Source organism: Equus asinus, chromosome 21 (genome assembly GCF_041296235.1).
Source record: "Equus asinus isolate D_3611 breed Donkey chromosome 21, EquAss-T2T_v2, whole genome shotgun sequence".
Classification (NCBI taxonomy): Eukaryota; Metazoa; Chordata; class Mammalia; order Perissodactyla; family Equidae; genus Equus; species Equus asinus.
Window position 1 is genome coordinate 12644822 of NC_091810.1, and position 16532 is coordinate 12661353.

The 16532-nt window shown below is 60.2% G+C and overlaps 2 protein-coding genes across 14 annotated transcripts in view; one reads left to right on the forward strand and one right to left on the reverse strand.

The window, feature by feature from the left end:
- Nucleotides 1–16310, reverse strand: GATA2 (GATA binding protein 2). 7 transcript variants are annotated; one of them, XM_070492407.1, is made up of 8 exons: nt 13285–16309; nt 9278–9381; nt 8205–8414; nt 7271–7544; nt 6210–6851; nt 4352–4497; nt 2292–2417; nt 1–1906 (listed from the first exon to the last, which is right to left on the reverse strand). In XM_070492407.1, the coding sequence occupies exons 4-8, from the start codon at nt 7497–7499 to the stop codon at nt 1607–1609; spliced, it is 1443 nt and encodes a 480-aa protein (XP_070348508.1). In that variant the 5' UTR covers nt 7500–7544; nt 8205–8414; nt 9278–9381; nt 13285–16309; the 3' UTR covers nt 1–1606. The 7 variants fall into 7 exon arrangements, with proteins under 7 accessions (XP_070348508.1, XP_070348507.1, XP_014701598.1 ...); XM_070492406.1 differs by having other exon boundaries at nt 9257–9381; XM_014846112.3 differs by lacking the exon at nt 13285–16309 and adding an exon at nt 9861–10239.
- LOC106834475 (uncharacterized) overlaps nt 9388–16532 on the forward strand; it is a 23895-nt gene continuing 16750 nt past the window's right edge. For all 7 annotated transcript variants that reach the window (XM_070492408.1, XM_070492409.1, XM_070492410.1 and 4 more), the window contains exons 1-2: nt 9388–9905; nt 10235–10495. In XM_070492408.1, coding sequence (XP_070348509.1) covers nt 9696–9905; nt 10235–10495 — 471 coding nt within the window. In that variant the 5' untranslated portion in view covers nt 9388–9695. The remainder of the gene's footprint in view (nt 9906–10234; nt 10496–16532) is intronic.

The following is a 16532-nucleotide window of genomic DNA, read 5'->3' on the forward strand; positions in this document are numbered from 1 at the left end:
GCATTCACAAAAAGTATTTTATTATTCTTAACAGTATTCACTTTAAAGGAATAGGAGGATAGCATACAATTTTTTACAGACAATATATAAATGTTGTACATAATTAACAATAACTTAGTTCACTAATCCAAAATAAAACAAGCCAAATAAAACATAAAAACAGAAAATACTGCCGATTCTTTTTCTTATGCGGATACTAGTACAAAATAAGTTACTTCCGCCTGTGGTGCCCCCGCAGTGATGGCCTGCCCATATTGCACTTGGCCGACTACATCAGCACAATCCTCTTCCTGGGCCGGCCCTCGCACCTCCCACCGCATACAGAATCTAAGCTCCGACACAGATATGTACAGCTGTACCTTGGGAAGGATCCAGACAGCCACAGGAAAGCAGAGCAGAACCCAGGCATCTCCCGGGACCCCAGCAGGGTCGTGGCCTCTCCCTCAGTCCTGTTGCTGACCGACCCGCAACTCCTGCCTTCGCCACCTGCCAGACCAGCCCCGAAAGCCAAGAGCAGCAAAGGCCTCTCCCCTGGTCCCCAGCTCCCTATTCAAGGGCTGTGGGATCCAAGAACTTTCCAAAAATAAATGCAAAGCTACAGCCTTGGTTTGTAGGTTTTATTCCTTTCCATAGTAAGGGCTTCGTGGCAACGTACAATTGACTGGACCCAAAGAGTTTAAAAAATAAAACAACTAACTCATCAGCGAGTTAAGCTTAGGCAGGTTTTTTTTTTTTTTTTTTTTAATTCTTTTCCTTTCATCTCAGAGTGGGAGGGGAGGGGGTTGAGGGCTTAGCAGAAAAAGGATGTATGCACAGGGGTCCACCTGGCAGAGGAGGCAAGCTGTGGCTCGGGCCGTTAATGGGCCGCAGGTCACACCAGCTTTGGCCTCAGAGCCAGGGGAGCGAGCTGGGAGACATTTCCCCTCTCAAGTAAATGTTGTTTCCTTCCTGTGACCCAGCCCTGGCCTGGGAATCCGCGCAGGACCGCCTGTGATTGTGTCTGCCCTCCAGACCCGGCCGCCAGGGCCCGCACCCTCTGGATTGGCTCAGGCCAGCCTGGGGTTCAGCCTTGCAGAGAGTGAAGCCGGAGGAGAAGGTGCAGGCTGAGAGCCCTCCAGACCCGGCTGGCAGGTGGGCCAAGTGGCACCTGGCGCCGAGGAAGACCCGGAGAACTCGGGCAGCTCAGACCTCCAATTCTCCCAGTACTTGTTAGAAACAAGAGCAAAATAAATTATTTTTGCCTACTCCCTTTTCCTTCTAAAAACAAGTTCCTTCGTTTTTGTCCCCTGCCCCCTCCTTTTCTCTTCACAAGGTTGTCCTTTCTGCTCTCCAAACAATTGTTCGTGACAGAAACCCCACCTGGGCAGCAGCCGGGCCGGGGCCACCTCCTGGCCCGGGCGAGAGTCTTCACAGTGACTGCTGACGGCGGAGTGGAGTGTCCACAGGCAAGGCAGCGTGGGGCTCTGGCTGGGCGGGCAGGAGTGGCATCAGTCTTCAGGAAAGGGCGGGTGGCTAAGGGTTTGGTCCACCTGTCCTGGGAGCTCCCAGTCTCGCACTGCCGGCCACCCTCCTTGGCATCTGTCTGTCCATTCGTGTGGGGCTGTCCCTAGCCCATGGCGGTCACCATGCTGGATGGGTGGGGGTGGCCAAAGGAGAGGCTGGAGGAGGGGTGGATGGGTGTTGGGGTGGGCAAGATGTGTCCCGAATGGCTGAAGGGCGGGAGGTGGCCCACGGGCGCCATATGTCCGGCCAGGGCAGCTGCGCTGAAGGGGGAGGACTTCTCCTGCATACACTTGGAGAGCTCCTCGAAGCACTCAGCCCCCTTCTTGTTCTTCTTGGACTTGTTGGACATCTTCCGGTTCCGAGTCTGGATCCCCTCCTTCTTCATGGTGAGTGGCCTGTTCACCTGGGGGCAACCACAAAGCCATCAGGGGGCTGAGCTCCCTTCCCAGGGCAACATGCCTACCCCCAACTTCAGTGTGGGGCAAAGGCAGGTCTGGGCTGGGACCCCACTTCCACACGCCCACCACCCATGAAATCCCAGCACTGCCCTCCATCGACAAAACCAAAACCCACCCCCAGCCCAGACTTTTGTTTTAAACAGAGACCACTTCTCTAGACCTGCTGGGCCGTGCTGTGGGGGACAGACTTCAGCCAGCTTGCCCCTCAATGGGAAGCCAGCAGCTTCCCAAGCCAAGCCAAGCTCGAGATTGTGGCTGGGGCCTCTCCCTGGCAGCACAAAGAGCAGCGTCCCCGGGGAGGGGTGGGGCGGGCCGGGCGGGGCGACTCACATTGTGCAGCTTGTAGTAGAGGCCACAGGCGTTGCAGACTGGGTCCCCGTTGGCGTTTCGGCGCCATAAGGTGGTGGTTGTCGTCTGACAATTTGCACAACAGGTGCCCGCTCTCCTGGCAGCCGACTGGGAGGGGAGGGGCGGCGTCAGCAGGCTGGGCTCCCACGCCCCACCTCGACCTCCCCTCCCCCAGCCCAGGCCCCCACCAATTTAACCCAGGAGCATAAATCTCACAGGGGAATCAAAGCATCCTGGAGCCATGGAACTTTAGAATTTGAGACCTAAACAATCGCAGAACTTTAGAATAATGAACTCTCAAGCCTGATCTCGGGCTCAAGGGGCTGCAAGAGCTGGAAGGAAAAATGAGCCACCTCCCCCAACCGCCACATAACCTCAGTCTAGAGATGGGGAAACTGAGGCCCCAGAAGGGCTCTTTGGTTTAGAAGTCTGGCTTGGCCCCCTGAATCCCCTGGGTGTGGAGCTGCATTCTCACATGACTCCCCTCAAAATCCATAATCCTGGGCGTGTCAGCCTCCCTGAGGCCAGAACAGGGAGACCCGGCAGCTGCCCAGGATGGGGGTGTGGGGCACTCAGGGAGGCTAGAGCTGCGCTGTGCTGGTCGGTAGCCACTAGCCACAGGTGGCTATTTAAATTAAATTGAACCACAATTTAATAAAATTAGAAATTCAGTCCCTTCAACAATTGCACTAACCACATTTCAAGGGATCAATAGTCACAACATGGGCTAGAGGCGGCCACAGTGGGCTGTGTAGATCTCGAACATTCCCATCAATGCTGGTCTATCCGCCTAGTACCCCGTACCCCAAACCTCAAGGATTCGAACTGCCCCCAGCCCCTAGGGGGACACAGGGCGGAGGCGATCTGGAATGAGTGTCTGGTTTCGGGAGAAGGGGGCTGAAGCCCCCTAAGAGGAGAAGGGGAGTGAGTCTTGACCCAGGAAAGCAGACCCCCTTCTCCTGGGCCCTCCAGCGCCAGCCCCTCAGGAACAGAACGAGTTCTCCAGCACTTCCCAGAGAACCACAGGCTGCAGGGGTGGGGGTGGGGGGCTGAGGCCAGCAGAAGCTGGAATGGCCCCAGGCTCGAGCCTGGTCACAGAGGGCCTGCCGGACTGCAGCCACGGGGGCAGGGAAGGGTGAGGGTGAGTAAGCAGCCCAAAGCTGGAATTCTGACTCAGGGGCCAACACCGTATCCTCTATCCCTACCCCCACCCGGGCCCTCACCCGGCCCTCGCTCCAGGAAAAAAAAAAGGGGGCCCCCGAAGCAGAAGCAGAGAGCGATTTAAGCCTCATAAATCACTTCGCCCTGAAAAAATATATTTATTATTCTTAGCATTTTACGCATTATTTGCAAAGTGGAGGGTATTAGAAATTTCAAAACAGCCCAGCGAGAGGCAGGACTGAGCCGAGGAGTGACTCTAAAAACTCGCGGAGGCCGGAAACAGATACACGGAGTTTCCTTATCTTCAGCCTGCAGATGTCCGGATAGGAAACTCCGGCAGGAGATCCGAAAGGGCATTTTTTTTAAATCACTCAAATGAAAATACACAGTATAGGTGACTCCATGGAAAAATAATAAAGGGCAGGTTTTTTTGGTGGTTGGTGTGAGTGTGTGTTTTATTTAAATAAGCAAGAGGGGATTGTGTGTTGGGAAGAGAGAGAACTGCCCGGAGCTACAAGGAAAATTACTTCATGGCCCTATTTTTAAAGAGAGCTTAACAGAGGCCAGGGACTGGGGTTGGGCCCTTGGACACTCAACTTTGGGGACCCCTGAGCGAGGTGGGGCGAGGGCACCTGGCAGGTTGCAGACAGCAAAATCTGACCTGAAAGAAGGGTGACCCCAACTGACATCCAACTGATTTTAAGGATATAAGAGGATTTCAAGTGGCGAAGTATCTGCATTTGAAGAGTTTTGTTGTTACTATTACTTTTTTAACTAACTGTCTGCTCCTGCCCAGGTTCGCGGACCCTGCTAATCGGCGACCACTGGGCAGCACCCTCCCGGCCGCCCGCGGGCCCGGCCCACCCAGCCCCGCTGCCTACCAGTCTCCGCTTGGGCTTGATCAGCGGCCGGTTCTGCCCGTTCATCTTGTGGTAGAGCCCGCAGGCGTTGCACAGGTAGTGGCCAGTGCCGTCTCGCCGCCAGAGAGGGGTGGCTGTGGCCCCACAGTTGACACACTCTCGGCCTTCTGAATGGGGACAGGGAGAGACATCAGCAAGGTCACGGTGGGGAGCCAGGGGCAGGCAAGGGGCTAACCAGTGCCAGGCGGGCGCTGATCAGCAGCGGTCCACCTCCGCCGGGCAGCCTCAGGGGGTGACTTTAGTTCCAGTCCGGGCAGGAAGAGGGACCCAGGGGGTCTCCCCCACAGGAGGGGGGTCCAGAGAACAGTTTAAGGCCAAATCTCTCTCTTTAAAATCCCCGTGAAGGAAGGGAAACGGGGCAGGAGGGAGCGAGCGGTGGGGCAAGGCCGCAGGGATTCTCCAGGAGACAAGGAAAGGGTATTGACAGCAAACTTCGCCGCCGGCTCGACCTGGCCGCCCGGGAGGACTCCAGCCCCCTGTCTAATCCCCCCCATTTTGTGTCTCTTCTTTCTCCCCCACTGCGTCTGCCACCTCCCGAATCTCCGCTCCAGGATCTGTGCCCTCGGCCCCTACCCTGTCTTTCTGTCCTCGGTCCAGAGTAATTTCCTTATTTTTCCTCAACTTCCTCCCACCCGCTGAGGCCCTAGAATTCAGTCCTGGACTTGGACCGAACTTGTCTTTCTTTAAAATAAAATAAATAATAAGCCTTTTCGTTTTTAAGCGAAGTAGACTAAGTGACCTCGGCTTTGCCATTGTTGTGTTTTTGTTTTTGTTGTTGTTGTTATTGTTGTTAAAAGACCACCTGAAATTCAAATAAAATGTAAAATAAACGTGGGAGAAAGGACTAATTAAAGGCAAGCTAGCCGGACACAAAGAACAGGGCCCGAGCTGGGATCGAGGTAGGCGCAGTTGGGGGGGTGGGCAGCAGTCAAGCAGGGTACCTGCCTTAGCATTGAGCTATCCAGGAAAAATCTCCCCACTTAAACTAAATTGTCAATATATGGGCAAGAAAAGCTAATTCCTGGATTTAGGAGTGAAAGTTTTTAAAATCTCCCTCTTCCCCAGTTCAACCGGGTTGGGAAGGAGGAGCTGACAGCAGGAGCCCCACATGAGCCCGTTTCTGCCCTGTGGCCAGATTCCTGGACAAACCCAGTTTGGCCCAGCCACGCTCCTGCGGCAGAGAGGCAGAGGCACCCAGGCTCATTCCAGCCTTCGGGGAGGGGAGGGTACGCCTGGGGGCAGGGAGCGAACAGGTCCTGGGAATTTTGCTTTGGGGGAAATCCCCCAAGGAGATCAGGAGCCATCGAAATCCCAAGATTGGACGGATTGAGTTGGAGAACCAGATTCCTTAAAGGTTTGGAGCCTGTGGAGTGCACCCACAGCACGTACACAAACTCACAAACACACGTACACACACGTACACACAGCCTTGTGGCTCTCACCTGCATATTGCATTCTCTCACACACTAAATCATGAGGCTGCTCAAATTCGCACTTAAGCTTCAGGGAGGGGAAGGGGGAGTTCCCATTCTGGGCTCTGGTCTGGCAGTGACCAACCTTGGAGGGGAGGGTGAGGAGTGGGGAAGCGAAATGAACTTTTGGGGCCACCAGGAACCCTTAAGAAAAGGGCAAAAGTTTTATGCTCCCCTCTTCCTCATTCCGGGGTCTCAAACATCTGTTGGGGCCTTTGAGAACGGGACATCACCCATCCCCAGATTTGGGAGACTGCCACTGCCCCCCTCCCACATCACAGCCTGCCTCCCACTCCCCAAAAGCACAAGCTTCCCCAGCTCCACTGGGTCCCAGCACCTGCCTTTACCTGAGCAGGAGCGTGCCTTGCTACGCTGCTTAGGGGTGAAGCTGGAGGCTGGGCCACCCAGGAAGCCTCCTGGGTGGAAGAGTCCGCTGCTGTAGTCGTGCGCAGCGGCCGGCACATAGGAGGGGTAGGTGGGGATGGGGTGGTGTGTGGCAGGCTGGGTGCTCATGGCAGCCAGGCCTGGGCGCAGGGGACTGCCACTTTCCATCTTCATGCTCTCGGTCAGTGACACTTGGTACTTGACGCCGTCCTTGTCCTCTCCCCGGGCCGCACTCCCCCCTGCAGAAGAGGAGGCTGGGGAGGCAGCCCCCGTGGTGCTGGGGTCAGGAGACACTTCCTTGGGTGGCGTGGGTGGGAAGCCGAAGAGATGGGAGCCAGAGTGGGCTGCAGTGGGAGTGAGGGAGGCCACAGAGCTCCCGCTGCCTCCCCCGCTCCCACTGCCGGCTCCTGGGTACACGGAGAGGGGGCCTCCAGGGCCTCCAGCAGCTGAGGGGTGCAGCGGTGTCTTGGAGAAGGGGCTCACGGTCCAGGGGTTGTGGTGGTGTGCTGCAGCCGCCGAGAGGGCTGCTTTACCCCCGTCCAGCCAGGGCAATCCCGGGCTGTGCAACAAGTGTGGGCGGCACATCTGGCCTCCGGTCAGGCGGGCTGCAGGAGGAGGCAGAGGGGTCAGGGTGCACAGGGGCTGGGTCGAGCCAGATACACAGGACCACAACTCACAAAAGGACCAGCAGTAGATCCCTCCCCAAAGAAAACCAGAAACATAACACCCCCACCGGCAATAATCAGGAATGCCAGTCCGGAGCTGAAGGACAAGTGGCACAGAAGGAACCCCACCGGACAGGGCCTAGAGGAAACCCCTACAGGCCTGCAAAATGGGCCGAAACCCAACGGGGCCCAGACTCGCCTCCCAAAGGCCACTGCCCCCACCTTTCCCGCCCCGATTTCTCAGCTGCTCCGATTCCTGCGGATCTCACATCCGGGAAGCAGGCAGCTGGGGGCCTCCTCCCCTCCCGCGCCTGGCGCGCGGCGCCTGGGCTCCCAGTCACCGCGGGCCCCCAGCTCACCGTGCGCGGGGCCGTAGGAGACCCGCGCCCGCGCGTGGGCCGGGTTGGCGTAGTAGGGATTGCCCTGCGAGTCCAGGTGGTTGAAGAAAACATCCACCTCGTCGGGAGGCAGTAGCTGCGCGGGCTCCATGTAGTTATGAGCCAGGCCCGGATGGTGCGAGTCGGGGTGCTGCGCATTCAGCACGGCGGGGTGCGCCATCCAGCGCGGCTGCTCCGGCGCCACCTCCATTGCCCGCGGAGGGTCGAGATCTGGGCGGAGGAGGCGGAGGTGTCCCTGCGCGACGGAAGGGGGCGTGAAGGGCGCAGCCACGGCCCGACACCCCCAAAGCCCCGCCACGCGGCGTCCCGCGCGCCGCTGCGCCCCAGCCGAGCTCAGCCGCGGACCAGTCCCGGGTGGGAGGAAAGCTCAAAGCTCAAAACGAAAGGAAGGCGGAGAAGAGAGTTCAGCCACGCGCATTCACATGGTGACCCAGGTCCCAAAGCCACACAGTCGTGCACACAGGGTCATACACGAAGAGGAGCCCTGACACCAATTACCCCAACAAAAGCACACAGAGTCGCACTTTAGTCAGACGCTCACACTGAACCCCCACCTTCCTAGTACATATCAACATAAACACAGACTAAAAGTTGGAGACAGGCGCCCAGGCACCCACTGGAGCACATGATCCTAGCGACACGCACAAACCTATACTTGGCGCCGGATATACATACTGACCTCGACCCCCCCCCCCCCCCCCACCAACAGGCACACGCAGCCCCACCGCCTGAGAGCCAGTCCCCTCTGCGCACTCCCAGGCGGCACAATCCGGACGTCTCACCAAGGCACACCAAAGCAGTCACCCGCAACCTGGCCTCAGCCTTGGGCCCCGCAGAGACCTCTCAGAGCCTGGCACGCCCCAGGCCCCCGCCAGCTCTCGCACCCCAAACTTACACACGCAGCGCTGCGGAGAGGCGGGGCGCGGCCTCAGAATGGGGGCAGCACCGACGGGAGCCCCGGGGGTGGCGGGCTCAGGGACGGCACGTCAGGCGGCTGGCGGGGCTCACGGGGTAGGAGCGGGGGACAGCGCGCGTCTCGGCCTCAGGCCCGCCGGGCTCCGGCCCCTCTGCATCCTCCGGCCGCCCTGGCGCCAGCTCGCGACTCCTGCACAGACATGAAGCGGGGGCCGCGCACGCCTAAGAAGCCCGCGCCAGCCAATCAGCGCCGCGCGCCGCCCAGCCTCCGCCCCCCATTGGTTGCGCCCGCAACTCCCGGGCCGCTGGACTCCGGGACTGACCCGCCTGCCGGCCCCCCTCCGCCAGCGGGCCCCCTCCCAGTGCCCTCTCGGCGGCCCCTGCTGCCAACGCGCCCCGGACCCTCACCCCGCGGGCTGACTGCTGCGCCCCCTCTTGCGGACACTCCCGGATCCCCATAACCTCTGGGGCCTCCTCCCAGTAACTAACCTCCAACTGGGGCCTCCTCCTCCGGAGCCCCGGCCGCGCACCCTCTGGGGGTCTGGGTGTCCTCTCCCCGGGACCCTGGCTCTTCCATTCTCTCGAACCCCACCTCCTTTACCACTGAACGTTGCCAGCCGACTGCGGCTACTACCCAGACCGTTCCCTCCCCCAACTCGGGCGCTGGCTGGGCGGGGGGTTGGGAGGCCAGCTGCGGGACAGCAGGAGCGGTGAGGGGCAGGAACTACGCGGGTTCAGGGGGCACCTGGGCCTCGGACAAGAGGCCGCTTAGGACTGAGCTTGACCGGGTGGAGGTGGCCTGGCTGGCGGCTCCAGAGAGGGGGAGGGGGCGTCCCCTTCCCGGGCGTGGCCTTCGCAGACCAACGGGTCGAACTGCCTGGGGCGAGGCCGTGGAGACCCGGACTGGCGCCGGCGCCGGCTCGTAGGAGACGCCTCCGGGCAGGAGGAGGCATTTTTTTCCTCCCGGGGGTCCCTAAGGCCGCCCCTGTGGAAAGGGGGGCGGTGGTCAGAGAACTCTGTCCCCTCAGTCACCTGGAACTGCGCTCCACACACCTCCAATCCGGAGATCCAGCTCTGTGGGTCGGGCGGGCCCGGAGCACGAATCCCCTTGCTCTCTCCCATTGTACAGACGGAGGAGACCGAGGCTCGAAGGGAGTCTATGGCCGAGGAGGGGGGTCGGGAACAAAGAAATTTGGGGGGACTGAGACAGGTGCGGGGTAACGGGGAGTAGTCGACGTTCTCCAGCCCCTCTCCCCTCGCTGGGTCCACGTCTCTCGGGGTAGAAACCCAGAGGAATCCCAGGTGGGTCCGGGGCAGGAGGGAAGGCAGGGGTCCGGGCCACCCCCGGGCGAGTGGGGGGAGGGGCAGCGGGATTGACAGTCGGTAATTGGGTAACTGGAGGCGGCTTCTCCGGCCCGGCGGCCCCGCCACCGCGACGCCGGGCCCCTGACGTCACCCGATTCGCCAGGAAATGAACTTTTTAATAATCCGAGGAGGGAGGAAAGCCCTCGGTCCCCTCGGCTTGGGGGGCGCCAGGCCAGGCCCAGCTCCGCGGGCGCGCCCCCGTCACCCTCTCCCAGGCCAGCTCTGGGCAGCGCCAAGGGGGCGCGGGCCCCGGCCAGGGGCCTCCTCCTACCTCTTCGTCTGGCTGTCCGTTCGCCTGTCCGAGGCCCTGGCGCAGGTAAAGGTGCGGGGCCGGGGACGCAGAGCCCCATCCGGCTGGGAACCGGCACGACGCGGGCCCTTGGGGACCCGCCTGCCCTGGCCGCCCGCTGCGCCTCCTGCTCCGCTCCACTCTGGGGCGCGCGGGGCCCGGGCCTCTCGGAACTCCGCTCAGCGGGAGAGGAGGCCGGCGTCCGCCGCGTAAAGAGCGCGGGGTCGGCAGTGAGAGCGCGAGGGCCGGGCAGGTGAGAGGCCTCCGTGCCTCCCGGTTCGCGCTCCCCGCAACGCGCGCCGTCTGGCCCGGACCCGGTGTCTCTCCGTCTGTCTGTCTCTCCTCCCTTCCTTTAGCTTACGATTCTTCATCAACTCGTAAAATGCAATCGCCGCGAAGCCTCGAGTCTGTTTGGGTCCGCGGAGCCAACCGGCAGCTTCTCAAAGACACCGCGGCCGCGGGAACAATCCCCCGCGTCCGGCAAGGCTGCCTCGCTGGACTCCAACTCCGTGACCCAGCGCGGGAAGCCGCCGGAGCCAAGCGGAAGCTTCCCGTGGGGCCGAGATCGGCGCCACGGCTCGCGGGGAGGTAGCCGCTTCGAGCCCTTGAGAAAGCAGGTAATTCGCCTTTTTCCCCCAAAGACGCGGTCCAAATTATCCCTCGTCCTGGGTGGGTCTGCAGTTTCGTCACTGCGAGCTCGCTTCAAGCTTCTCCAAGGCAGCCTGCAGCCCCGCTGTGGCAGCGTCCTGGCCGCCGCAGACGCGGAGGTGACCAGCCCGGCCGGGGCCCCTGCCCGAACGGCAGCCCTGCGCCGCCGGCCGGCCCGGCGCAGAACGGATTCAATTACCCCGCTCGGCGGCTCAGAAAATCGCCGCGCAGAGGAGCTTAGCAGGGCGGTTAAGCAACGCTTGAGCAGGGACCTCGGGAGACTCGCACCAGCCTCCCTTCCCGAAATCCGGGCCTAGAGAAAAAAAGGGAAAGGGGAGCCCTGCCAGGTCTCTCGAGGCCCTGGGGTTGCCTTCCTCGAAAAGGCAGGCAGGCAGGCAGCCGGCCTGGCCGAGGCCTCCACTTTGATCGGAGCTCCTGCGTTGGACCCGGGACTGCTGCGCTCTCCCGCAGCAAGAGCCTCCTGGGAGAGAAAAGCGGGGCGCCAGGCAGCAGGGCGCCCAGCTGGCCCATAAAGCCCCCTCCCCTCGTGAGTGTTCGTGTATGCCAGACAGACCGACGGACGGTAGCCAGGCGGCTTGCCCACTAGGAAGCACAGATCCTCCTATCACTTCCGTCCAAACACACGTCCAGGGAGGGTGAGGGCAGCCCCCAGGATCGGCTGGGGCTATTGGGGGGCCGTTCTTGGGCCTGAGGAGAGCAGATTTATTTCAGTTTACGGCCTCAGACGTTGGGGTCTCCAGAACATCTCCGGAGGGATGCGTTCCCTTTTTCATTTTTTTATTCGTTCCCAAGGGTTGTTGCAAATGTGGGTTGCTGCCTTTTGATCGCACTAAGAAGTGGTCACTTTCCTTACATGGGAACGACATTTCACAAAGGACTGGGGAAGGGCAGCGGCAAAACTGAATTTCCTAAATGGCATTTTTCAAGTGACCCAAGATTCTCCAGCCGAGCCTGGGTCGGTGCTGCCGGGGTGCTTGCGCCCAGGAGCTGGGGGTGCCGGGATCCGACGCCCAGTTCTAGAGGGCCTCACCCACCTGGCGGGGGTCTCACTGCCCAGCTCCCTTGTCCCACTAACCCTCCTGCAGCGCCCTTTGTTTGACCTTTGCTCATTGGAGGCCACCCCTCTGGGACCGTAAGTTTGCTCTCTCTTTGTAACCTAATTCTTCTCGCCTTTTCCTATGGGCATCTAATTGGCCGGCTGGGGTTGGGGGGGGCGGGTGTCAAAGAAATCTGTTTGTTTAGGGGTTGCCTTAATTGGCAACCCAGGGGGCTCCTAGCCTCATATTGGCAATGCGCCTTGAGGGGTATTGAGGAGGAAGTGGGGGCTGCTTTAGCCGGAGGGGTTCAGAAGTCTCTTCTAGGGCGAGGCCTCAGAACTGCCGCGGCGCCACCATCCCCCTAGAGCGGTTCCCCAATGTGGGCACCAGGGCTCCAACAGCCTCTCCTGCTCTCTGGGGTTCACTGTCAGCCCTCTGGCTCTAAAGGCTCCCTCTCCTCTGGCCTCCGCGCTGGCTTTCCCACCTCATTAGTCTTCTGGGCCTTTTTGAATTGTAAAGACAGGGGCCCAACGGCCTAGATGCCTCAGCGCCCTGGACCGAGGCGCCTCGGAGATCCTGTATCTCCTGACCAGGTTCTAGCCCCCAGGGGCCCTGCTGAGACCTGCAGACAATCGGCCGCGTTTCTCCCTCCTCCACGAACAACCACGGTTTACTCAGAGCGCCCAGCGGCCCGGCGGCATGACAACTGGTAAATCCGTTTCGTTAGATGCAATTTGTTTGCAATTTGTCAACTCGGCGGGGAAACCCTCTCCAGACGCCTGGGCTGCACTGACCCTACCTGCTTCTCAAATCTTGCCTACTCATAAACGAATCCCAGTGCCAGGTGCCTGCGTAGACTCGGACCTCACCGCCAGATGTTCTGATCCCGGGAGACGCGGCTTTTTCCAAAACAACGAATTTCCTTCCATGTTTTCCGGGAAAGGGGCGGCCGCCACACCCGGGGGCCCTGAACGCCGGAACTTCCCCCTCGTAGTTGGGGCAATCTAGAGTTCAAGCCTGGCCGCCGCCGAAAGATTCTAAATGCCCCGCGTCCGGACAGACCGAGACCGCCGTCTACGCCTCCCGGCGGCAGATCCCCGAGTCCGCGGCGGCCCCATTCTTATTGAAATCCCACTAAACCGATTCCAGCTCCAGCTTGGGGCAGGGGGGAGACTTCCAGACCCGACGCTCTCCCCCACACGCACCCCAGCCACACAGGATAAAGGGCCGCGGGGCTTGGCGCGCCAGGGCGCACGCAGGAGCGAGCCGGGTTAAGCCGCGCAAAGCCGGCGCACGGGACCAGCCGGCAGGTGCAGCCGCCACTCGGCGGCCCCGCTCGGGTACATCCGCCGCCGCGGCCTGGAGGTGGGGGGCGGCCGAGACAAAGACCCCCGCTCCCGGGCCGGGAGGGGGGGCGCTGTGCGAGGCTCTCTGAATAACCCGGGCTCGCGGCCTATGGCTTCGTCCGAGAAATGGGGCGGCGGGAGGCCCGAGGCCGGCCTGCTGTCCCCAGCGCCCCAAATACTTCCTCAGACTTAGGCCCCTAGGACCTGGGGTTCTAGACGCTGGGAGGGCCGGGGCGAGCCCCGAAGGCCACATGTCAGGGGCCACGGGGCCAGCAGACCGTGCGATTAGAGTGCCGGCTGGGCCGAGCCTAGGAGCTGGAAGGGCCCTGGCCGGGCAGAGAGGGGGGAACTTACCGAGCGAGGTGCGGCGGGCGGCGCCCCCGGGCGGACGCGGCCAGAGCCGAGCGGGGCTCACAGTGCGGCGGGTGGCCAGGCGGGCCCCCAGGACCCCGGGGCGAGCTAGCAGCAGGGCCCGGGCGGTGCGCCGAGCGGCCGCATGGTGCGCGGCAGGCCGCTTTTTGTTCGCCTGGTGGTGGATGGGGGCCGGTTGGGGTGGGGACGACGGCAGCCAAGAGATAGAGACTTGGTGGCACTGGCCTCACTACCTCCTCACGCCCGCTGCCTCTCTCTCCCCCGCGGCCGCAGCGGCCGCTGCTTTTTATTTCGACAGCTCTTTGAGGGGGCGGGAGCGCCACAGGGGGGCAGGAGGATGCCCGGGGCTCTGTGCCCCGTCTCCCTGGTCCTGCAACCAGGCGGCGGGCCGAGGGCCGGCAGGCACTCAGGGCGCACACACTCCGAACCAGGCGCACATAGGCGCACCCCTGCTCTCGGGGATGCTCTCTCAGAAAGCTGGGGACGTTTCTCTTCCAAGACTCCTCGGGGACTCTGAAGAGCCATGGGCGCACACGCACGTACACAGATGTCTGCTCCTCCTTCTCTAACCCACTTCCAGTAGTGCTCACACGGACACGCACACATCTGTGCACACGCGTTAGCACCCACAGCTGTGGCTGCGTGGACATCATCATACAGGAGATCTGGGTCACACCGATAAGCACACGTGCAGACGCTCAAATATAGCTTGACACTCTGGCACACACACAACTCTGTCATTTCCAGGCTGACGTTCTAAGTGTAGACACATCCCCTCTGTCTTCCCCACCTATACTCCCCCTCAATTCCCCAACTCCGGAGCATTTTAGGAGTGGAGTTTGAGGCATCTCCCTGACGCATCCTTAAAGAACCCTTGCACTGGAGGCGGCCAGAGGGGGAACAGAGGGCTTGTCTTTGAAAGGCTGGGTGGGGGAGGAGTTGGGGTGTGGGTCTTCACCTCAAGAAAGCACCTAGGTTTGTGAGCTGGGAGAGTCTAGTCCCTGAACTTCCAACGTCCTTTCCATGAAATTCAACCCAGCAATGGGGCCACCCTGAGTTCCATTCCAGCTGCCCAGGGAGAGTGAAAGTGGCCTGGATCTTGGGCCCAAAGAAAAGGTGCTTTGCCTTAGAAGGACCGGAAAGTCGGTGGTCCAGGGAAAACTAGTGCGTGCTCACGTATACCCCGGAGGGGGGTTGTCTTCGGCCCCCTATCTCTGTGGGCGCTTGCTGTCTGTGGGTCTTTCTTTGAAGGTGGTGGCAACTGTGTTGCATGCGTATGTGCTCTGTGCAATAAGCAAGGGTGTTGGTGTGCGCGCACTGTCCCGGGTGCCCATGTGTGTCTATGTGCATTTGTGAGCACAAAGTCTGCAAAACTGAGTATATTAGTATGCCGATTGCTTCTTGTGGGTCCTTGAGACTTTGTGTATTGCAAATCTGTGTATTATGGGTCCCTGAGAGTTTTGTGGGGTCCCTGAGAGTGTGTGTACTGTGTGTGGCTATTTCGGAGAGTGATGCCATGAGTGCATGCAGGAGAATGTATCTGTGGAACTGGATGTGTGTCCCTGTGGCTGCATATCTGGGAGATGACTGTGTCCATGAATCACGTGATGGGAAGTAGGTACTTCCAAGAGTTTGTCTGTAAATTGGTGTGTGTCCCTGTGTGGGTTGTTAGCAGTGTGTGTCTGGGTATTCTGTGTCTATGAATTGGGGTGTGTGGGCAGGTGTGTGTGCGTGTCTGTTTTTAACAGCATAGGTATGGGTGTGTATCATTGTATCTTTGAACTGATGATGGTAGGAGGGAGAGTGTATCCAAGTATGTCTGCGTATCTGTGTATAGCTCTATGATGTGTGTTGGGAGGGTGTTTGTGCCTGTGTATCTGGGATGTGGGCATCTGTGAGTATGAATATATCTTTGAACTATGTGTGTTTCTCTACCCAGTGTTACCCTGTGTCTGTGGTCTATGGAGGAGTGTGTCCCTAGGTGACACACAGTATGTGTGTCTTCCCAGATTGTCTGCTAGCCAGTGGAGCTCCAGGGTGCCATTTGCGAGGGCACTTTCTGTCTGTCTGTGGGAGGGGGAGATGAGCTGATAAGGCTTATCTGCCAAGGCCAGCGCCATGCTGAATAACTGCCCTAATGAGGTGGGCTCTCGGGGACCACCCGCTCCCAAGGTCCCCGGCCTCATTGGGGAAGGGCATGGGCGAGCCAGTCCTGGGGCACAGGAGCAAACCCCATGAACCCAGGGGGGCCTGAGTGTCTTCACAGCCTTGTCTAGTTCTGTCTTGTTTCCTCAGAGGAGGATTCCAGGTCTTACACCCCCCACCCCACCTGCCATCTCCCTGCTGGGTTGGGCCGGCTGGAGCTGGCTGGAGCCTCCCTGGCTCTGGTCTGTGGTCAGGAACACAGCCTTGAGAGGGCAGGAGACATGAGGCCTGGAGATGTGGGGCTCTCTGGGATGGGAGTGGATTGAGACATAGAGGCCTAGTCATAGAAAGATCCAGACAAGCAGGGGGGGGGACGAGATAGAGAGCCCCAAGGACAGATTTTAAAAAGTGACAGTGATAGAGAGACAGAGACACTGGTGGGGAGTGGAGGGGTGGGCTGGGGACACTCAGGGATGGACAGAAACAAACAATTAAAAAGTGGCCAGAGAAAGGGTCAGAGAGATGGGAACAAAAGCATTGAAAGTGTTAACCAGAGAGAGACAGGGACAGAGAGATAAGAGACAGATACAGAGAGGAGAGAGAAAGTGAAGCAAGACAAAAAGAGAGAGATGGGAAGAGAGAAGAGAACCCAGAGAGCTGTGGAGAGGGGAAGAGGGAGAGAGCAGAAAGGGCCCCAGAGAGAACGAGGCAAAAGTGGGGACACGAAAGATGGGCTGGGCAGGATGGACAGACCGAGAGAGAGACAGCCACGGGCTCGGCACTGCCGAGCGCCAAGGAGAGCGCGGGAGACCGAGCGCCAGGCCTAGGGGAAGGCAGGGCGTAAGCGCAGAGCCTGCGGGCCGGGCGGGGCACCGAGGCGCGGGGGGCGGTGGCGGGCAGGGGGGTCCGCGTGGGGCTGCGCCGCTGTCCGGGGTAATTTTTCATCTCGGCCGGCTAATCTTTGTTCCCGGCGAAGATAATGAATAGCCAATCGTTATCTGCCCGGCTCCCGGAGGCTGCCCGAGAATGGGGTTGTACAGGGCTGGGAATTGTTTCCAAAGTGCCGCGGAATAAATGGTGTTCCT